Raw genomic sequence first — 23,932 nt, forward strand, 5'->3', positions numbered from 1 at the left:
TAATGTCCATGTCAGAGTCACTGTCGTCACTGTAGCGTGCCATAGTGCTTTAATTATTTGGTATGATTTGGGGAAAACTCCCACGAAGAATAGTCAACAAAAAATGATAACAATAGTAATCCAAATCTGCGTTTTTTCCATCACTTGAAGATCCAGGAATTAGACCGATCCCATGGCAAAGTTGCAGCCGTGATCAGGCCTTCGAATCCACAAAACAGATTGATCCGAAAAGCCGCTGTGGGACCGTCGAATCCAGAAAATAAATAGACGGATCCGAAACCAATATTGCAGCCGCAGTGGGACCGTCGGATCCAGAAAATAGACAGTGCATACAGGGACCAAAAAAGGGGAGAATCTTCCACTTATGCACATTTATTCACAAAAAATAATAATTCCACCTTGACCACTCACATCACTCCCCTTGTTTCAATTTGACTGAAAATTGCATCCAAAAGCAGCACATTGTGGCATTTTACTTCGCGAGTTTAGGCAGCAATACGCAATTGTTGTATACGCTACACATTTGGAAAGATCCCCTTTACGTCATCACTGCAAGCCCGCAAAACATGGCGCCAACTATCGGTCAAAATGTGTACTAAATATTATAAAATATTGCCATTGATTTAACATTTTATGTGTTTCTAACAATATATTTTAGTACAAGAGAACAATTGTGGTTTATTAGTGCCTACATGTATTTAAGGTAGAGGATCACTTTAAAGTGACCCGCAACCTGTGACAAGAAACGGACCTGGAACGTTTCCTGACTGGGCCTTTGCCTTGCTTGTCTCCCCCGCTTGAACAACCCTCCGGGCCTCACCGAAAGACAAGGCTTCTTCTTGTCAGGGAAATTGTTCAATAAACCTTGCTCTGAGTTCTCCATTGTTGGGTCAGTTTGTTCCCTGATCCCTGTCAGAGATGTTATTTCCCATGGCACACTTGATGATCTAATGGGAATCACTGGTCAGAGTGATATAATATGGATTTTTAATGGGTCATATTAATTTGTGTTTGCTGAATCATGTATGTATCCTTATTACCGAATCAGGAAAAAAGTGTCTGGCCCAACGAAACAAGTTTCCATTCCTGAATGAGCACAGTCTGTGTGTGCCTACATGTTCTAAATTAAAGGTCCATTTGACCTTAATGCCTCCATTAGTCTTGTACTGTCAGCCTTTTCAATCATGAGGCAGGAGCTCTAATAAACTCCTTTGACTGAAGCATCTTTGTTAATTTGTATATGTGTGTGTGTGTGTCTGTGTGCTTATGTGTTTGCAGTCTGTGAACTGCTTAGTTTCCCTAGAGGCTTTTAGTTTGTTTTTTGCAAATACAAAAAATTTACTCCATCACCGATCAATGTAGTAAAAGTCAAACACAAACATACTTGAAGAACAGATTATGTTGGAAATGGAGTGTTTCCTTGGCAGTACATAACTTGTTGTTATAAAAGTCAAATAAATTGGACGCAGCATTATATACTCTGAATTTCCCTATTTTTCTTTGCATCGTTTTATTGTGTTTTTAAAATTGTGTCCTGAAGGCATGCAGGCCACTGGAGGAGAAAAAGAATCAAGTCAGAAACTTGTGAACAAATGGATTACTAAAGATTACATCTGACATAAATTTGAAGCCTCCAAAGGCCTGACAAGGACTGGGAAAAAACAGCAGGCTAACTAATTGGAATAAATGACCATTGGGAATGATAGCAGGTAAAGCGAAAGGTGTACTAACCCAGAAGAGCATAACTGATGTGGAGACGGAGGTAGTCAAAACTCCTCTTTTTTTTTTCTTAGAAATAAATGCAATGATTTGGTCCTAACCAGATTTTTGTATCCCATTTAATCTCAATATTCTCTTCAAAAGAGGTTTTAAAAAATCGTACAGACAAGGTTAAGGACGTTAAAGGGAAGCCCAAGTCCATGTTTTTACTCCTTATACAGTTAATTGTAATCAAGGGCAGATATTTGCACAATTTGTTCCATAAAAGAAAACTTAATCTATCTTCCTAGCTGATGTGAGCATCACAGAAAGCAAGTGATAATTTACTATAAAATTTAATATCTTTTCAAAGTGTCATGTGTGAAGGATATACTAAGTTTCCCTCTATGTCAGCATCCTTTATCATCATGGAGAGAAGGTGTGTAATGGGGTTAAATTGTAAAAATGGCCTTCAGTACCCTGAAGGTGGATTGGAATGCTGTATAATGCAGTCAATTTAACACGATGACATCTGCAAAAGCCTCAAGCCAAGACTGGCCAAAACCTTGCATTACATTTGTGGCATCATGCAACCCCAACAGCACAGAGAGATTTTCATCTTAATTATGAGTACTCTTGTGTTTTTAATAACCCATTTTTGCATAATCGTGTTATGTAATTTAGAACTCTGTAGTTTGAAAAATCCAAAGAATGCACAAAAGGCTGTGCATGACTTGCTCATGTAAGTATAATTTACTTTTGATTCAGCATATTAGACTCAACTGACAATTTTTATGATGGCTAACACATTAGGAACATTGTTTTAGTAATTACGGGGCAATGGCATTCACAATAAGAGGTGAAAATGGCTAAATGAAGTGGTATTAGGTGACGTTGAAAAAAAGGACTCTAGCCTTCCGGTGTGCTTTGTATTCTCTCCTTGTGCCTGTGTGGGTTTTCTCCAGATGAGCCGATTTCCTCCCACATACCCAAATTATGAATTGTAAGTCGGTTGGATACTTAAATTGTCCTTAGGTGTGAGTGTGAGGTTATGTGTGAGTGTGAAAGGTTGTCGGTCTATATGTGGCCAACGATTGGCTGACAATCGGTTCAGGGTTTACCATGCCTCCTGGCTATAGTCAGCTAGGATAGGCTCCAACGCCCTTACGAAACTCGTGAGGATAAAGCAAAGTGAATAAAGAATGACAAAGGTATTAATATTACATTGGATATTTTGTTTATGTATGAAGGTCATTTGTGTAATTATTACAGCACTTAGAGTTCATCCTGCAAAGTGTCTCTGAAACAAACACAGCTGCCTTGTCTGCAAGAAAGCTCATTAAACTGTTAGCCACAAACAGTTGTTTATGTGAGCAAGACATAACACACCCATGAGGCTGAGCAGTACGTTCATTCAATTTTCAAAAGAATGAATGAAACTTTACCTTTTGCACTTCACCCAAATGTACTGGCTTGCACCAATTTCAGTTTATTAGATGTATAGTAAATAAGACTATAATGGAGACATAAGATAAAAGGGTAGAATTGCACTTCTACATTAAGGACGGATGTGTTTAAAATATTTTAGTATTATACCTCTCAATGTGCTAGATTGATACAGAGCACATATTTCTGACATATAGCCACACCAAACTGATAGTAATTCAAAATGGAAATCATTATTGTTTAAACAAAAAACTCAGTGATCAAGTGACATGAGGCATCACTTTCACACACAGACAAACACATCATTCTCTTTATCTTCATTTTCAGTCATGTTATATAACTCCACAGATGACTGTGTTGGAGAAATATCACTGTTAAGTTTAATAGCTTTATCATCAATCAAGTGTGGTTAATACAACTGTTTCTTTGTCATTGTGAAATTCCTTATCATCTGGTAAAGGTTAATTTTATGATGTTTGTTCCTGCGACTGCACCTTAGACTGGTTCTTAGTCAATTGCTGTGGTGACAAACAGTATGCATGTTAGTACATATTTTTCTCATTTAGAATACAGTTTTAAAAAATCCTATCATGTTTATTTGGGGTAGATTTGTGTTACCCAATTAAATGTTTGACAAAAAGATACGGCTTTATGTTGTATCAAAAGGACACGGAATGCATTCGATGTTAATAAGGATAGACACTACACAAGCATGTAGACCATCTCTGCCTTGCAGCATGTCTGGAGAGTGCTTTGTTACCTAATAAGGCTTTGAGTATACAGTTGCAAACATCACAGAACACAGACCGAAACAAATAGCCAATTTATTCCACAGTGCTTTTGCCAATTTATAAACTCAACATTTTTTCTTTTTACTTTTTTTTTTTTTTTTTTTTTTTAACTGTCATGTTCAGATTCATAGACACGAAAGATGGAATTCCTAATGTCTTTGTAGAGTTTATAAGAGTTTTAATGTGCCACTTGGGAGTTTGGTGTACTCCTATTGTGGTTGCTTATATTGTGTTGTAAATTCAGAAAACTGCACATTTAAAAGCTTTGTTGGAGGATACAGTGTCGCTGATATGCCTCACAAAATAGACTTTTGTGAAATACCGTCGTGTATGATATTGTTCAAGAAAATGTTAATCTGGCATGAGAGTTTAGTAAAAGTTCTCAAAGTTACCCAGTATGTATGTTTCAATGGAGAGAGAAAGAAAAAATCATGTATTCGATTAAAAAGAGGATCACGTGAAGAATGAATTGGAGCGCTATTTCAAGGAAATGTAAAATGTTGCTCTTCAAAGCAGCTCAGTAGTGTCTTTTGAGCAGAATTCTCTATAAGACCATATCTTTCAAAGGTCGCTACAAGGTATTCTGAATCACAATACCTGGGAGGGACTGGTCCACCTCCTTTCTGAATGATTAAAAAGTATTTAAGTATACACAAATAAGTATTTAAAAATGAATATACATCTAATTACGTAAACTTTGCTGGGTTGAACCCCCGCATTTGCCTGCAGAACTGCCTTATGCCTGACTCAGACTACACAATTTCAGTCTGATTCTGGCCCGAAAGATATGTTGTGGAGAATGGTTGACTGTCGTGGCCAATGTTTTCTAATTTTGAGAATGATGCACGGACAACCCAAGTACAAGTTACAACTCCTCGGTGATGAAACAGCAAAATTATTGATGTGTCATTGGAAAGCTGAGATTGTGGTCTTAGGTTTACTGTGACTCATTTTTCTGTTCAGGTCACATTTTTACGGTTTATTGGGTGGAACTCAGACATTGAAGGCTTTGAAAAAAATTGACTCTCTGTCACAGTCTATAAAATGTTCCAATCAGTGGAGGAAAAAAAGAAAAATTTCCGAGAGCTCAGACATGAGATTCATTGTCAATTCAAAGCGCTCAAAATCCGTACTCAGCAGTCATTCATTTCTATTCAACTTCTTATCCCCACTGTTACAGAAACAATCATAGTTCAGGCCACATGTATCGATCTTTGCATTTCATCATGCCAATCATTTGGCCAGCAGGTGAATTTAGTGATCCGGGTGTACCTACCACTGCAGTTGTTTCATTATATCAAAAAAGATACTGGATGCAAAATTTGTTACCTTAAGTCAATTAAAAAATAAATAAATAAATAAAATCTAATCTACGTCTCTTATTAAATAGATAAACCAGCTATCTGTGAGTTTCTCCTTGATACTTTCTCACAGAGTAGTGCACCAGAAGGGCATAAAACCTGTAATAAAGCCACATCTGTCAACTAATTTTGGATTCTTTCCCTCGCTCTTACTCCTTCTTCTTTCACTCCAGATGGCTTAACTTTGTCTTTTTGTGTCATCCCTCTGAGATGTCACGCACTGTCCTTGGTGTGATTTACACACATATATCTGCATTCTTAATGATGCCAAGTTTACATTTGAATGTGAGGGCAACAGCAGCAAATAAAATGTTTAAGGGTAAAAAAAAAAAAAAAACAACTGCATGTTTCAGTTCTTGCCGATGGGCAGCAACCTTGAAAAAAACACAAACTAATTCACAGTTGGTCCTTCATAAGGTGTATTGCCAAAGTGTTACTTGAAACACAGTAACTGCTAAGAAGCCATTGTAGGTTTACGATGAAGCCTGCGAGTGCGCCTTAAATTTAAATATTAGTCTGTTCATCGTAAAAAACACCCGAATGCAATAGTAAAGTCAAAAAGTTATTTGAAAAGAAAAACAATTTGTGCTGTTTTCCTTGTCCATATGCCACATGGAAACAAGACACTCCATTGCTGGCCTCAACATGTCTTATGTTACAGCCATTGTACATCAAGTTCGTTCTGAAGGAAACATACAATGCAGACATTCAATGCTGCTTCACTTAATACTTAAGCCCTACTTTCAAGGAAATCTATTTGCGATCTGGCATAGAACGCTAAATAAGCTGATTTTTGTACCAGCGAAACAATGTAGGTAGCGTGTGCTTTGGGATTTGGTAGACTGGTCTTCGCTAAAATTGGCCTACGTATGCAGCGATGGTGTGACCTGTCCTTGCAAACACACGTCGTGCAACGAACACTTTATAGGCAAGAAAAGCTCCGAATAGCTGTTCTACGTTTTGGTGCAAGATAAACCACTGCTCTGGGGAGATTTTCGTGGGCCCGCGATCAAGGTGTAGACAGACCGATATGCAGTGAAGTGAGGCTAATCCAAATAATGGTTGCAACTTGAAAAACAGTAAACGCCACCTTTAAGTCACCAATGAAGGTCAACATCACAAATGAACCCCAGGCCACACGGTATTGCCCTCAGCAATCAAGACAATCTCGTCATCATAAGTCGTGTCATTGAAAAGCCTTTCAAAACTCCGATTGCCGGCATCTATCCACTGTTGTGTGCAATTACACCCACTGTTTCTCTTCAGGTTTGTGTCACTGACATCACTTGTTTACATGTTTGTGTACTTCCACTTAATTAGCCCCAATGTAACAAAACAGCATGGGTAATTAACATAATTTCCATCTCTTACACTGAGTATTACAGCCAATGACATGATCAGCTAGGCGTGCCGAAATTCAATTTTTTTTTTTTTTTTTTTTTAAATTCGGCTAAAGCATCTCAAGGCCAAAAGGGAAGTACAGCTGCAATGTAAGTCATATGATTAGCATTAGCATTAGCAAACTGAAAACATGAAGATTTACAATGTTGTTCAGCTAAGGTTTTAATCTAGAAGTCAAGATACTTACATATGCGATTGTATGGCTTGATGATGAAAAAAAGCTGCCACCACGAACAATGTGCAAATGGCTCACAAACCCCCCTTTCCTCTACAGCCCCACTTGTCGTGCTCGGGCTATCAATCCTTGTAAGCACTGGGGTTTTGACTGTGGATGAATTCTACAGGTTGGGGGATTCTGTGTCGTGGTCTTTATAGAATAGAACTCAGGGATCAAGTGTTCCAGATATTTTCTGAAAGTTTGATAAAAAATTATTTGGTTGATCAAACTGATTGTTGGTAGCACGGAGGATCGTTTCCGGACTTTGCATGTTCTTCCGACACCTGCATGGATTTTCTTCGGGTGCTCCGGTTTCCTCTCAAATCTCATAATATGCATGGTAGGCTGAGTGGACAATCCACATTGTCCCTAGATATGAGTTTGTTAGTGAATGGTGGTTCGTCTCCTTGTGCCCTGCAATTGGCTGCCAACCAATTCAGGGTGTACCCCGCCTACTCACCATAGTTAGCTGGGATAGGCTCCACCACCTCTGCGACCCCCTGCGAATTTGATGAGCGGCTTGCTTATCCAACACGAGGGTCGCAAAGCTGCTTGAAGATGATGAAACTGATTGTTACAGCAGCTGTCTGTTCTCAGACAATGTTGCAGTTGAAGATGCTCGATGTGGCGATCCTGGGCTGTTGGGTTTACACATTGCGTGTAGTTGTAAGGAGAGGTTGTGTTGGTTGTACTATCAAATTGTCTGAAACACCTTAGGAGACAGCTTATGGCTGTGATATTGAACACAAAGATTCAATTAAAGGGAGCACGCCTAATGAATTCCTGCAGTCCCTGTGAATGCTCTCATTCATCCAGGTCATTTCATTCTCAGGGCATTGAATCAATTGTAACTAGACTTTTCTATCTGTCTTGGAATTCTTGTATTCAACATGTTGATCATATGTTCCCTGAAAACCTACTTCTTCTGTTTCATTGTCCTGTGTGATAATAAAAGTACACTTTAAAGTTGGATCACCTGAGAGACCACAAATCAGCATGAAGATATGCTGTACTTATGGAGTGTATGGAGTAATCGGCAAACATAATAGACATCCAGACCAGGGCAGATTTGTAAATTTATATTTAAATGAACAAGCCTTTTATCCACAATACAAGTTTTAGATCGTAGTTGAAATAATAAAATACAGCTTCAAAAACTGAAGTGGTTTGTCTTTTTTATCATTATACTTAATTGGAAAAAGTGCAATATACAGTAAGACTAAAATTTAACCAGCAAATAATTTCAGGTTAAAGCATTTATTCTTATCGATCCATTGAATCAATTTTGTATGATATTTCAAAGTGAATAGACCTGTTTAAACAGTCAATACTGGTAGATTGTTAAATTATGACTTGCAGAAAATATTTTTATAGACATGAATAGTTTTGTCCCCTCCAAAGTGAATGTGTTTGTTTTGCTTTTTCAACCACTCAAAAGGCAGCTGTTGTTCATTCAGCACCGGTTATTTAATCTGGTAGACAACTTTCTGTGTCCAAAATACCCTGATGGAAATGCAATTAATATCCCACTCTTTCTGCTATGTTTGTGTAAAAGCTGCCAAACACAAGTTCATATTCATGTCAGATAGTGGTCATACTCGGAGCGGTTTCCATAGTAAGCAGTCAAGCGTGTATGTGATGCTGTAAATACCTTGGTCTGACAACCTAAAAAGACACATTTTGTTGCTCTGCAATGACAATAAAGTTAATCTAAATTCGAATGCTTTGCTTGGACACAAGACATATCAAAACTTTCTTGTAATAATATTTGCTACCCACCTTTTGCATAAATATTCCAACCTAGAATTAGAAATATCTAAGTCTCTGTCTGCCTTTAATCGGCATAACAGCAAATGAGCTCCTTTTCGCCCAGTAGTTTATTGTTGTTCTATCTTTTAGATTTTTTTCTTTCTTCCTTTGTTTCTTTTTTTATTACATAGGACATGCATGAAACAGTATCATGCAATCGCTTTGAACCATGCAGCTCCTAGTAAAGGTATTCCAGTTTTCCCCTCAAATTGAAACTAATTATATCAGGTTTATTCAGGAGTGGAAATCCAATCAGTTGTTGGGTTTGGAAAAAAAACAGAAAATGTCTAGCCTGCCTGGCGGTGTTTGTGTTTTTCTGAGTGAAAGGCAAATCAGCAAAAATAGCTGTACAATGCAGGAGGTTATACATGCTACCGTTAATTAACCGAGTGCACTTTTTACCGCACAACTCAAGCACATTATTCTCACTCGAGTGATATAGAGACACCCATCTGAATATGTGCTAAACCAAAACTGAAAGTCAGTGGTCTAATCTGCATAATTATTTTCAAGAATGTCCAGTGAATATCAATAACACCAGCAAGGGGGGGAAATGAATGCAGGCTGGTATCAACTAAACTCAGTTGGTTGTCACATCACTGCACTGACGTGCCTTATGGTTTAGTTTAGTTTTTTTCACACATCATTAAAGTATACAAAACATGATGCATACAAACAGATACATGCTGTTAGATGCGTGAAAAGGGCACTCAAAGGAAGCTATTTAAAGCTTTTAGTAGGGGGCCCAGTCTTCCACAAATATAAGATATTGGCCAGATATCTTTACAAATATGGACAGCATACACATACAAAAACACACAATTGCTTATTGAGAACCGTAACAAGAGAGACAAACTTTTGCGTGAGGTCTGTGTGAGTTTTTGTCCACACTATAGTATTTTTTTTCTTTGTTCCTGTCCAATGGAACCCACACAGAGGGAGTTGGGGGGTAACTAATTACTGTTACCATGTTAAAGTTCGCATGTGAACACTTTCACTTCAGTCTAGGTAGCGGCCTCTCTTTCAGGCTACTGACTGGTTTAGACTGGCACCACAACACAATCATATTGGCCAAATTGAGTCAACTCTTTTTTGAAGAGCGCACGCCATCTCACAGCAGTTTTTATAGTGTCCAGGGTGAGGTCTTAAAAATGTACTTACTTGCTTACTTTACTTGTTGTTCTTCTGCTTGAGAAGGACAAGATTAGGACTAAGATTAATACCCCTACATTATTATATATTATTATACATTTTCTGGATGAATCAGAATGACATTTGGTAGGTATATTCGAAGAATCTACTATATGCACCGATCCTCGGAGCCCGATTGTGTTGTTGTTACTTATTTTCTTTATCAATAGGGCTAATTAATTAGATCAATTAATTGCAGAATTAAAATCCTCTATTTGTGAGTGGTTTAGAATGAAATTCAGTCGATGCATTGTAGGGATGTACCCCTTAGCACCCCCCCATTTCTAATGTTTTTATCTTCGGGTTTATTTGTCAGTAGAGGAAGCCAGGCAGTCGTTAGCGGAAAAGAAAATTATTTATTAAAGCATTTTTTTTATGTTTTGTCCAGAAGCAGAGCAGATTTACCAAGCATCCAGTGCTTTATTCAGTTTTTGTTTCACATTTAGAAAAATAATTGATAAGTGAATGCAAGAAAGGAGTGATTGGTCGCTCTTGGGTTTGACTGCCCTGTCGGCCACTGTAGACAATACAACCCAGCTATTCGGCTATAAAACTATTTTGTTGTCCATCACAGCTGGTCCTTGCTTTTGCTCATTTCCTAAACATATAGCTTCTAGAGGAAATGTAAACAAACTACACATCATCTTGAGTGATTACCATTATTATTTGAAACTCACTTAAGTGGATATTTGCCTTAGAATTTGGTTTATCGTATATAATATTTTCTCCACAGTTCTCTTAAGCACTTTCAAACATTGAAAACAAAACAAAAAAAAGGACCAAATATATTATATTACCAAAAATAAATGTGATCTTGAATAGGACACACAATATGTCTCTCAGTGTTGAGACTGATGTAGATGTTTTCAGAATAACATTAACAATCAGGAAAATGTGACAACAATACGTTATGAATACAGTGCTACCTCCACATACGGCCGCTTCGACACACGATCTTTCCGACATCCGATGTAAAATTGGACTCGCTATTTGTTTCTACATCTGATGACGTGCTCGAAATACGACGATTTATGACAGCGCCGCAGTTTCTTTGTTTTGCCGCAAGATAGATGCATGGTGGATTTTCTTGTGAGAGAAATCAACACAGGTTCCTAAAAGGTTAGTGCACGTGGTGAAAAAAGGAAAAAAGTGACGCTTACCGTTGAAATGATAGAAAAATATGAGCGTGGTGTGGCATCTGTGAACTGGCTCGACAATACGTACGTAGAATGTCTACGATCTCGACGGTCCTCCTCCGACCTACGTTCGCCAGTCTTTAGAAGTTAAGGTGACAATTATTATTGTGGTAACATCGCCAAAGAAATCGCCAGCTTCGTCAGGTTTTTAATAATTTATTTTGGAACTTGTGCAACACAACACGCCTACTGTCCACCGCAGTTGATACCAACAACAAACCATTAAAACAGACAGTAAACAAAAAAACGTCCGCTCCATGAGAACCCTATTTGTTACATTATTGCAGGAATTATTATTATTATATCATTATTATGATTTTTATTTATAATGTTTTTGTTTTGCTATGTGTAATTGCCATTTTTAATAGTATCAGCGGTATTTATTAAGGATTTAGTATAGGTTTCGGGCTGTTGAATGGAATAATAGAATCAAAATGTATTCATATGGGAAAATCTTGCTCGACCTATGACCATTTTGACTTACAAACAAGGTCCTGGAACTTAATTTCGTATGTAGAGGTGCCACTGTATATTGAACTTTATATCCAGGGCACTGTTGCTGATTGCCTCATGCAAAACATACTCTAAATTAGGGGTCCCCAAACTTTTTCCTGTGAGGGCCACATAACTTTTGTCTCCTCTGATGAGGGGCCGGGGTCAGTTTGTAACAGAAAAAGTGTGACGATTGCAGGAGTGCCTAAATGTAAAAATGTATTGTTTTTCAGAAAGCCACAATCAAATAACCCTTTCTGGATTCTTCACGGAACAAAAGTAAATAAAATAAAAATAATAATATAAAAATAATAATATAAAAATAATAATATAATATAATATAATATAATATAATATAATATAATATAATATAATATAATATAATATAATATAATATAACCACATAACCCTCTCTGGGTTCTTCACAGAAAAAAGCCAGGAAATAAATAACAATATTGGAAAATAAAAATCAAAATGCCCTCTGGTATTGTTCAGGGGGCCGGACACAATGTGGAGGCAGGCCGCATCCGGCCCGCGGGGCGTAGTTTGGAGACCCCTGCTCTAAATAGGTGCATTGTGAATTTTATTGTGAAATACAAGTGAATATTTTTCAACTACCCACAGATGGGAGAAAAACGGGGATGATTTGATTGTTTTGATTTATGATGATTACAAGTCTTGTAAATGGATGGTTTACACTTTTTCATTTCATATTCTTTGTTTCCTTTTTTCTTCAAATATGCAACCGGTGATTGAAGCAACAAACACTTTGCTTTAGTGTAGCAATCAATCCACTTCACATGTTTGTCAACATTTCCATTAAAAGCTCTTTTTTCTAATTCCATAATCTTATCATACAATTTAGATTCAGAGTTTCAATTTGGGTATTTTAGAGAGCCCTTTCACATCAATCATGAACTTGAAGAATTCACTGGATGCGCCAGGTCTTGCAAATGGAAATTGGCAGTGAAGTGACAGAAATATGGGAAAGCATATGCTACAATATAAGAAATATGGGAAAGCATTGGAGCATTTGCAAATTTGTGTTCTGGCTGTCCAATAACGCTGAATGTATTTCTTACTGTGTTAGCACTTTAATCATATTTACAGGCAAGCCCTTGTCAACAGGGGCACTGAGCCCCTGCAGTTCCCTTTCTGAGACTCAATACCATAGCCTTGGTTTCTTTTATTGAGCCATTGCTTGAATGGTGATGGTCCTATTCAGCGACATTTCCTTTATTTTCGGAAATTATATTTCATATTGCGGGGTCAACCTCAACAACTACTCTAGACTTGCTTTGAATCAGAAGGTTCACAAACATTTGTCCTCAGTAATAGGATCAAAATAAATAGAGCCTCCCCTACAGCCTGTAAAGTCTGATGAGTTTCATGAAGACAGTGTGGGTTTTCTGACAAATTGCAAACGCCTGAAATGAAATATTTCATTATTTCTCTGCCTCGGCTTTAAGGCCATTTGCTTATCTGCCAAACCACAATTTTTTAGGCATTGTCTTTGTTATTCCATTATGTCTACCTTTAAGGGAATTGGTGTTTTTGGAGACATCTTCTTGGTGCCATCAGATAATGTAATCATTTTCATTTCAGACATGTTTTGCTAACAGTCACCACATAATTCATGTCTGAATGGATCCTCTTCATTCTTTTCATTCATTTTATGAACCTAGATTTTTAGCAGATGTCACTAAGTGATAAGAAAGTTTGCAGCGTGAGGGAAGAAGATGTTTTAAAACAATTTTCAGACAAGAGGTGCTTTAAAGACATTTATATTGCGAAAATTGGTTGATAATGTAATTTGAATCTGGCAACAGCCTAAAAGTACAGCAAATCAAAATATTTCACTCCCTCACTTGGGCACTGGTGGTATGTTACGTCCCAGTCTAGTGTCCAACAGGCACAACATATAGCGAGACCACACGGAGTAGTGGGATCACTATAACAAAAATAGTTTATTATGCACACACAATACAATGTAATGATGAGTAAACAAATTCAAACAGGGAAAAAAAATATCACTAAATTATCTTGCTAAATGAACAAAAAGGCATACTGAAATGGCAGTTTACACGCACTGCTTTGTGCTCGATTTACACTTGGTGTAATGACAATAAAGGTGTTCTATTCTACTATATATATATATATATATATATATATATATATATATATATATATATATATATATATATATATATATATATATATATATATATATATATATATATATATATGTGTGTGTGGGGGTGTGTGCGTATGTATGTATGCACATTGGTATGAAAAAGTGGGCGCCCCCTGACAGTTTCTATTATTATTATCATTTAGAATTAATTCGGTCTTTGAATCAGCAACTTCATTTCAATTACAAAAAAAAAAATGGACAAATAGAAAAAAAACATTTTTGGCAACTATCTCATTTTGTTGATTTCAACACTAAAAGTGGCATGTGAGATTATCAAACTTTGAACCTGATAGAAAAATGAATGAGAAAATGTATTTAAGGTCGCCAATGCCATGATGTGTTTCTCTGTGAATCTCCACTTAAAGGGCAACTGAAGAGCTTTTCGGATTTCGCTCTTGAGTGTTTTACGCAGTTGAATTGTATTAACTGCATCATTCGCTGTCTCAAAAAGTCACATAAAAAAAATAAATAAATAATTGACGGCGTAGTTTTTGAGTTATGGCCATAATAACACCATAGCAACGAGGGACGCGCCGTCCTGCCTACCGCTACCTCATGACGTAACTTCCAGGAAGCCTCGCCACCACTCTGAACACGGAAATATAGCACCACGCTATCCTCACCATATATTGCAAACATTTTCTGGGTTTTACTCGCGGGATTCGTCATGCCATCTCGATGTCTAGCAATGAATTGCTCACAGGAAGACTCGAGACTCTAGGAGTGGTCCAAAAAAACTTCTCTTGCAAAGGTTTGGACCGTTTTTGTGAGCATGCATACAGGTCCCCAATCGGCTCATTGTTTTCATCATTTCAGCCACAACAGCTTTGAAAACCTACAACAATGCAACCTTGGTTTTACAAATACGTAAGTAGAGATCCTTAATGGCTTTTATGATTCTAAAATGTAATGCACTTCTGTTGATAAACGAGAGGGACTCCTACTGCCTGTTTGTTGAAGTGCGACATTTTTTTTGTTGCTGTTGCCCTGTCATAAGTAGATAGGTTTGCTGACAGGTCTACTCATGTGATTTTATGACTATATCAATAGGTATTATGCAGAGGTTGCGCTAGACTTTTTCGTTGTCTGTCATTTTGACTGACAGGGTCATAAAAATCCGGTCATAATCTAATTTTACCCGACAATTAAATTTTTAAAATGATGATAATGACATTGTGGTGACACTTTGTTTGGCATAATTCACCTTCTGTACTTGTGTGTCCATTTGGCAGAGCGCGTTACCGGCTACGACAGTCACGTGACAGAGACACTTAAGAGCCGCACGCGGTCCCCTCTCTATCCACTCGCTCTCGCTATATGACTGGCCGAAGAGTCGAAATGCTCTCCCGTGAAATGCCTGTTTAAAAATGTTCCCGTTGTTACTTCTTGCGTTCGCTTATAAGTGCCCATTTAAAAAGGAAAAGCAATGGACAATACTACACACAGAGCGTATTATTAACAAATGTTAAAGTTGTATAATCATATAGCGAGAATAAGGAACGTCACTGACAAGCGCAGGCCCCCGCGAGTGGATAGTGAGGGGTCTAGGATAGTGCGCCTACAGCTAACAAGACTCTTAACATTGCATACCGCTTCAACATATTCAATAGTATTTAGTTTTCATTCATTTTAAATTAATATTCTGTCCAAACAAGCTTAACAGAGAATCCACACCGTGCCATCACACATCAAGCAGATGAATATGTAACTTTTTCTCCGCAGTGACAAAAACAGCTGACTGTGGCCCCAGTAGTTAGGTAGCCTACCATATGTAGCATATGGAACAATGAAATTAACAGTTCACCTGCTGTGGCCTGAACGTAGTCTCACACTTTCCTCCTGGTGCGCATGGACTTGAATTGTGTGCCCGCTTGTGCAGTCCCTGTTTTTTCACCTCTTTTATCAACACCATCGTCATTTTGGGGTTTTTTGAAGAAACGAACACTTAGTTGCCTTGACATTTTTCAGAGTAAGGCCAACGACGTCATGCATCAAGAGAGACAATAGCTAATTAATACGCTCACTCGCCACCCTGTGGTCTGGGGTGTGAATTGCAACCGGTCAAAATGACGGATGGACTTCAGTTTTTTCCGTCACTGTTTTAAAAAATCGGTCAACGACGGAAAATATTAACGCGACCCCGGGTATTATGTGAATTCAAATGTTCCCAGCACCAAATATGTCCTTAGCTCGTTGTTTTTTGGCCTGTCACAGGGTAAATATAAAGCCTATATATTAAACAATCCTCTGCCAGGCCCTAATGTATCAAATACATCTCAATAAAACAATAACTATTATACTTCAACATCAAGGTCTTCCTATTTGAAGAGGGAACAATAGCATCAAATAGATGCTGCTTTGACTGGGGCATTATTATTTGATCACCAAGAAATTATTATTAAATTAAAATTAGGATTCATCCAATATTTTCATGCTGCTGTGATTTTTTTTTTCTTCAGGAAGCCAAACATAAAAAAATTATGTTCTTTGATGTGTGCCATTGTGTGTTTGGTATAACTTAGCTTATATGTTGTGTCACAATCTCACAACGAAAGCTGATGCTGATTCAACATAAATCTGGTATCATTTATTATTGTGGCCTATTGATTTTTTTTCAGAATGTAATATAATTACAATATATTATATACCAATAGAATACATTAAACAGTCAACAAAATGTGTCAATGTTGTTTACAATTTATGGTTTTATTTTTTAAATGTAATTCATGCCCCTGTCAGTGCTTCAGCCTCCTCAAGTTTGGCTTTCACGTCTGGGATCTCCTGACGACACAGGTATACTCTTGGAAGGGTAATTACATGACGGGTTACAGCAACACCTGGAAAATAAAATCGTTTTGTCATTTATTTTGAAAAATCAATAACATATCATTCATTTAGCCACATTTGGGCTAGTTTTACCATATTTAGATCAGTAGGAGCTGTCCCATTACCTAATATCCAGTTTTAGCTATGTGGACAGCGTGGAAAAATATACAACCATGTAATCGCATTCTCTCTAATAAAAAAATCACGATGCTGGATTTAGGCTTACCACTCACTCTCCCGTTCGTGAAGTGTCGAGCTGTCAAATGGCGTCATGACGCCATCTGCTGTGTCAAGTAAATCGCCGTCATCTGACTTCTCAGGTTAAAACATGTAGGGATTAATTGTAGTTCATCTTTCCTGGGAGCCTTTGCCATCGGTAGCGTCACGAAAGAGCGATCCTGAATGGTTACCTTTGGTGGAAATATCACTGACATCGTTGTTGCTGCTATGCTAGCTGTGGGTAGTCTTCTGTTGCCTACGTCACACTTCCGGGTTTGTGAAGGGACCATTAACGGAGTGCAAAAAAAACTAAACAAAACGCAAATTATCCTTGCAATTACGTGTTGATAATGTCATGGTTGTTTTGACGAACTCGTCCAAAGTTTATATTCGTAAAATTACACCAAAATCCGGAAAGGTCTTCAGTTGCCCTTTAAGAGAGGCGACACAGAGCACCTCAAAGTAGCTTTCATATGACCAACAACAACATCATGGTTTAAGGGACGGCTACAAAAGCTATCTCTGACATTTCAGCTGTCTCCTTCCACTGTGAGGAACATTATAAGTAACGGAAGACCAAAAACACAATTCTTATTAATGTCAGAGATGCCAAGAAGAAGGATAGTGTGAATGGTCAAAGACAACACACAGACCACCACCAAAGAACTACAACATCATTTTGATGCAGGCATTGTCATAGAATAGAATAGAATAGAATAGAATAGAATAGAATAGAATAGAATAGAATAGAATAGAATAGAATAGAATAGAATAGAATAGAATCGAATAGGGACTTGACTCAGGTTTTGAGGGCAAAGACTTGAGACTTACTTGTGACTTGCAAAACAATAACTCCCTCCTATCTCTGTGGACATAGCAGTTTTTGTTGTAGCTCATAGCCATGCAAATATGTTGTGGACTTGTGTTTGTAACTTTTTGTGAAGGTTAAATACAAAATAAATCAATGAAAAAAAAAACTGCAGTATTTTTCAGTAGCTGGCTGTGCAGTTAGTTTTACAAAGAGGATGTGACAATTCACCCACATCCTTGTCATTTCCCTGTTGCTTTACACTGTGTCTCTGATATAGGTGCTTAATTTTCTGCTATAGGTGACAGTAAAGACTGACTGTTAGTCTGCGGTAGTAACATAAGAGTAACATATTTTTTGTCTTTCTAAAAGACAAGGCTATGATGGGCTGGAAAAGAAGCTAAAGGAAGTCTTCACCGAAAGAAGCAGCATCTTGCACCAACTCTCCAAGACATCCAAGGAGCTGGACAGCATAAAAGGCAACATTCAGGTAGGATATTTAATAATTTATAAGCTTTGTCGACTCTGAATTGTTGTGGGAAAGTAATTGATGGCTGTTTTCTAGGCTTGCACTAAGTTCTTGGACTACATACTAACAGTCTGAATTATGGTTTGCAAATAATTGGACCGAAACATTTTAAACAACGCCTAAAAACTTAACTCTTAAAGTGCCTGTGACATGAAAAAGCATGTGTATTTCATAATACACGCGGTATTTTATGCTCTTGAATGAAATGGACCGCTTGGATGTGTGTGGAACCGATCGCTATATTTATTTAGTTTTTTAAAATAACGCGCCATGAAAACGAGTGACTTCCGGCAACAGTCTCGAGTTGAGAAAGAAGGCGCTGTGACATGTACGGAGGAAGGAGTCCTCTTCACTATACAGCCGTACTGTTGTATGAAAAGGACTAAGGGTTCAGCTGATTTTGCGGATTAATACGTTTATTTTCCGCATCACACCAGCCAAACAGCTGCAGAAAAATGTTGCTGTATGAGGGAAAGGCGTGTGCGCCTTTTTGGGGTTTCAAAAGGTCCCCTATTCACCTGTGGATATTGGCCAAAACAAGCCCTACTACTGTGGGACCGTGGGACTCACGAGGAAGTGGGTAAACATTGTGTTTTGTATTATGTCAGATACTAAGATCATTTTAATATGTAGGTTGCTTACATGTTAAAAATGTGTTAAAAATAGCCGCGAATACAGTGATTACAAAGTAAACACTACACAATTTCTTTAAATAAAGGACTACTTACGTTTGATAAACGTTTGATGTAAAAAGCTCTCCTCATACACATTAATTGCACGTTAGCTGCACAACAACTGCAGCCGCCCTCCTCCACTCTCGCTGTTTACGACTTCGCCGTGTAGTAAAGCATTATTTTGCCATATTCTTGTTGACCATTTGGCAGCTACAAGCTCCTCCAACGTCGGCCAGTTTGTTCAGCGGTCATTGTCCAGCTGCTTCCCCGGCGAGCTCTCCTGTCCGTAGTAGCAGGGGAACGAGCTGTAAATTGCTCTCCGCCGGGCTGGTTGGCAATCGGGGAAGACAATCAACAACCCAGTTGTCATGTGAAATGATCCAGGCTAGTTATGTGTGATTTTCCGATTTGAAGACTTTGAAACATCACTCGGTTCGGGTTAGCATGTCGGCAAGCTGTCAGGCCTCTCGGTTTGTTAACATTCTCCGAAGCCAGGGAAGGGAAATGACATAAGCCCGATTTAGGTGGCATAAAATATCGTTCGGGAGGTGCGACAGTAAAGGTGAAGTCGACAGTTTTGACCATTATGGAGTAATTTTGCCATGTCGTTCTGAATAAATGCATTTTTATTATTTCATATTCCATTTAGCACAAGACTGTTATTTGTCATGACCATGCCATTTATTTAGCTAATGGGGAAAAATACTTTGATAAAAAGAATATCCTGTAAAAATATTGGAGAGACTGAAACAATGACATTTTGCGGCTCTCTTCGTCACATTTTTCTCGTTCTGAATAATTCCTCCTCAACGGTTTGACTGGTCCTTCTTAAGCCATTTATGTAGCTATTGGGGAAAAATACTTGGATAAAAAGAATATCCTGTAAAAATATTGGAGTAGAGCGACTGAAACAATGACATTTTGTGGCTGTCTCCGTAGTGTTTTCCTCGTTGTGAATAATTCCCCCTCAACGGGCTGCATACTAAATCAGATGAAATCGTGACTCCGCTGACGTCATCCACCTGTTGGGGACCCTAGAGCCCTATAATGGTAGGCGTGGTTAACCGGCAGATTAAAAGACTAATTTCTCGCCATCCGCACTTTGCTAAATTGTTGTATATAGTCAAATCGTCTCAAAATATGATTCTAATTCAAATAATAATCCTATTTAAGGCTTTTGTTCTCCTGTCGTACGCACTTTAATGTCTATTTGGGAAATTATATCAGCTATTTTTGTACGAGGTTTATAATGTATCTAATTCCTTTCACAAAACCTCATGTGCTTCTAGTTTAGTTGCAGTGGCATTCAATACAAATGTTTGTTCTTATCATGAAAGGCTGGTCCTTCCTCTTCGGAGTGGCAGGTCCATTGAAAGTGGTCGTGTCAAACACTAGCTCAATCAACCACACTGAATTCATGACTACAATGTTCAGAGCACTATGTTTGCTTTTTAAAACAAAAATCCATTAAAGAGCATTGTCAGTGTAAGCAGGATATGAACAATATTTACAACTGCAAGACAGTAATTTTGCCACAAAGACATTGGCTTCCTATTAGGCTTTTTACCGTAATTTCCAGCATTTTCAATTCTGGTTTTCAGTTATATTTTAGTCTGTCATGTACATAAAGCCAAATCACCCAAATATTTAGTTTAGAGCTGTATTTTTTTTCTACAAAAATATATCTCTTGCACGGAGGGCCTCAGGAACAAAACAAAGATAATACAATTATAAAACAGTCTTCATAGATTGATATACAGTATTTCCCCCCCAAAATATACAGGAATCAAGGAAGATTTCCTTAATACACATGATCCCCTTTTATTGAAAACACAAGAAAGAATAAAAATAAGATTAGACTTTAAAAACAGATGTCATTTCACTGCCTCCCTTAAAATGTCCTGTGTGACTGATGGATTTCACTGTGTTTTGGGGAAATCTAAGAAAATCAGCTATCAAAGAAATTATTCATGCCCAGATAGCGTGTGCGTGTACGTGCGTGTGATGTCCTATTTATATGTGGCTATCATTTTCCCCCTGAGCAAAATTGGATGTCTTTCCACTGCAGGCAACTACTTTCAGTTCATCCTGGGCCCTGTGCCAACTTGATGGACATGGCAGAGATTGTGTTTGAGGAAAAAATATATATTTTGGGGGGAAAAAATCTAATCCACATAAACACAAAACACCATTGCTGCTTAGAAGACAATCCAAGCATTGGGAAGAAGAAAACTTGAAAGAGCTACTGATTAGATGACTTGCGCTCAAATGTAAGGCCAATACTCAGCAATTAAGCTTTTCTTAACTGAGGTGATTTATTTTTGACAATGATATCCGCTGTCCCCTGCTCCCTTTGTGTGATCACATTTACCAATTAAAAACAAAATCTGATTGAGCCCTTTTCACCCCTAATATTACTGATTGAACATAGACTTCACTATCAGTTGACGGGACGCGGGGCTCGAGGTCGATCCGTCGGGGGGCCTATTTAAAAAAAAAAGAAAATTAAATATTTTCAAAATCAAAGCTGCTAGCGACCTAAAACCAAAACAGGCACCTTCCTCAGGCATATATGAGTCTCCATGAGCAGCGACATCAATAAATTTAAAGTTGTTCCCTAATAAAATCCTGATTAATTTTTTTTTATATAACTATAACAAAACTTAAAAGGGATAAGAGATAATCACCTATATTTTCAGAATCAGTAGCAATATTTAACAAATAAGTTTTTGCCCGAAATAGCGACTTATATATAATAGCGATTCATGTATAATAGCTTTTTTTTTTCTTTTTTTTTTTTTTTGAAGTGCAAGTTTTCAACAGCTAATAAATCATTCAATTTTCACATCGGAAACTTAATAATTGAGAAAGGCAAGCGGAATCATCTTAATATTTCTCAACAAAAGCAAAATTAGCATTTTACTGTATACAATCACAACTTACAGTATTTAGGTTTAATTCTGTTGTTACTGTTGCCTCAGCATGTCTTGCAGGCTATCTGGCCCTCATTGTTTTAGATTGAAATGTTACATAAAATAAAACACGTAGAATGCAAAAAAAAAAAAAAATTGTATGGATGCAGAAATGTCCAAATTACTATTTTTTTGGGGCCAAAATAGGGCAGTTGGCTGAATATTACCTGATCATTTGAATGTAAAGTTATGCTATTGTTTATGGATACAACACTGCAGCCATCACAAAACAAAGAGCTTTTTAAGTTAAAAAATTCTTGTATACAAATGTGTACGTCCCTGATTTTTTCATAAATATGAACATAAAACAGTCTAGATTCTTGGTTAAAAGGAAAAAAACGGGCAGTTATCGTTCATTTTACGTAAATAGTTCAAGCTAAAGTTACACTATTGTGTAATTCAACGTGGCAACTGTCACAAAATAGCTTTTTTAATTGAATTTAAGTTCTTGTAAATAAATGCGTAAATTCAAAAATATCTATAGATATAAACGTAAAACAGTCTAGGTTCTTGGTTAAAATAAAAAATAAATAAATAAATTTAAAAAACAGGCTGTTATCATTTATTTTACGTAAATATTTCAAGCAAAAGTTACGCTAATTTTTGCCATTCATTTTTTTTTCACATTTCAAAGTGCATGCATGGTGCTATTTTACATAATAATTACCTTGAATCCTCGACCAAATCATTTTTGAGACACTCCTGCCTGCATGTATGCAGTAAAACCTTTGTCCGTTTCCACCTAAATCCGATGTTTGAACGCAGCGTGTGTTTGATTTTATAGCAGTGCAAGCTGCACGACGCTCTGCCTGGCCAGGCCCCCTACCGGAAGGCAAGGCGCAATGTCTGTAGGAGCTGTCTGGTCATCTGATGGTGATTGAAATATAGAGATTACAAAACGGTTTGCAGAGATTTGCTGAACTCTGACCTTTCAGGTTCCAATGAACTAACTCTCACAGTCACTGTGCAAACAACAACATTGGTTGAAGCAGCAAATGAACTGTACGCAATTTTATTTCAAGTGTAATCTTAAAGAATAAGATTAAAAACATAAATACAAACTGTCGCTTGTAACAAAATTTATTTTTCATTTTTTTATAAAAAGGTTGGTGAATGATAACATTTTCGAACCTTTGACAAGCACACAGCATTTTGCTGTCATTTTTTTCCCCCTTCGTAAACACTGAAATGCCTTAATTGTTTGGTTTTACGACATCAACCAGAGATGCTACACAAGCTGACAAAGGGTTTGGGAAAATGGTTAAGATACACTGGCTATGTCTGAAAAGCACTTTATCGTTGAATCTTTTACTTGTTGAGTGACCCACAAAAGATGTGACAGATGTAAATTTGCCCTTTCCCAAACAGTTTTTATCCCAGGCGAGTTAGTGAAATAAACTGCTGTGAAGTAACCAAACACAAGGTATCAATTATCCTTTGTCCGTCTTAATTTGTGAAGATACTTTTCAGTTTGGTTTTTGCAAGACAATGTCCTTGACTGTTTTTTTTAAGTACCTAATCACCCCATTATTCATTCATTGTTAACTGTCAAATTAGTGTCTGGTCTTTAGCAGCAGGACAACAGATAAACCTTGTAGTTCATACAGCCCTGCTTGCATCGTGCTTGCACAGCACACACAACTACCCCGAGGTTGTAGCTGACATTGTACTGCGTGTATTACACGCTTTAGTGGTTGTCTATGTGTGGACATGTCAGGATCGTGCAGGTGCTTTGCCGAAACTGACTGTTTGTATAACTATGCAATGTGGGCCATCAACAGAAGAGAAGAAAAAAATAAATATTTGTTTTCTTTTTATTAGTGTTAATGTCGTAAATTCATACTTACATTTTAAAGTGCGTATGACACCAAAAAGCATGTTTATTTTATATTCGACGCGGTATTTTATGCTCCTGAAAGAAATACACCGCTTGGATGTGTGTGGAAGCGATGGTTTTATTTATTCAATTTTTGGATTCCGCGCCATGAAAATGTGTGACTTCCGGCTCCAGTCTCGAGTTGAGGACGAATGCGAATGTGACGTCACCCGGGTCAGCATCTCACAATTCAGCACTGCTTTATAGCATGCAGATGGACAGCAGATTCAGC

General features: G+C 37.5%; 1 protein-coding gene across 1 annotated transcript in view; it reads left to right on the forward strand.

Annotated features, from left to right (window-relative positions):
- The window catches only part of luzp2 (leucine zipper protein 2), a 227,077-nt gene that overhangs the window by 96,689 nt on the left and 106,456 nt on the right, over positions 1-23,932 (forward strand). Inside the window, exon 2 of the mRNA XM_057833100.1 lies at positions 18,022-18,139. Coding sequence (XP_057689083.1) covers positions 18,022-18,139 — 118 coding nt within the window. The remainder of the gene's footprint in view (positions 1-18,021; positions 18,140-23,932) is intronic.

This window comes from Corythoichthys intestinalis, chromosome 1 (assembly GCF_030265065.1).
Source record: "Corythoichthys intestinalis isolate RoL2023-P3 chromosome 1, ASM3026506v1, whole genome shotgun sequence".
Taxonomy (NCBI): Eukaryota; Metazoa; Chordata; class Actinopteri; order Syngnathiformes; family Syngnathidae; genus Corythoichthys; species Corythoichthys intestinalis.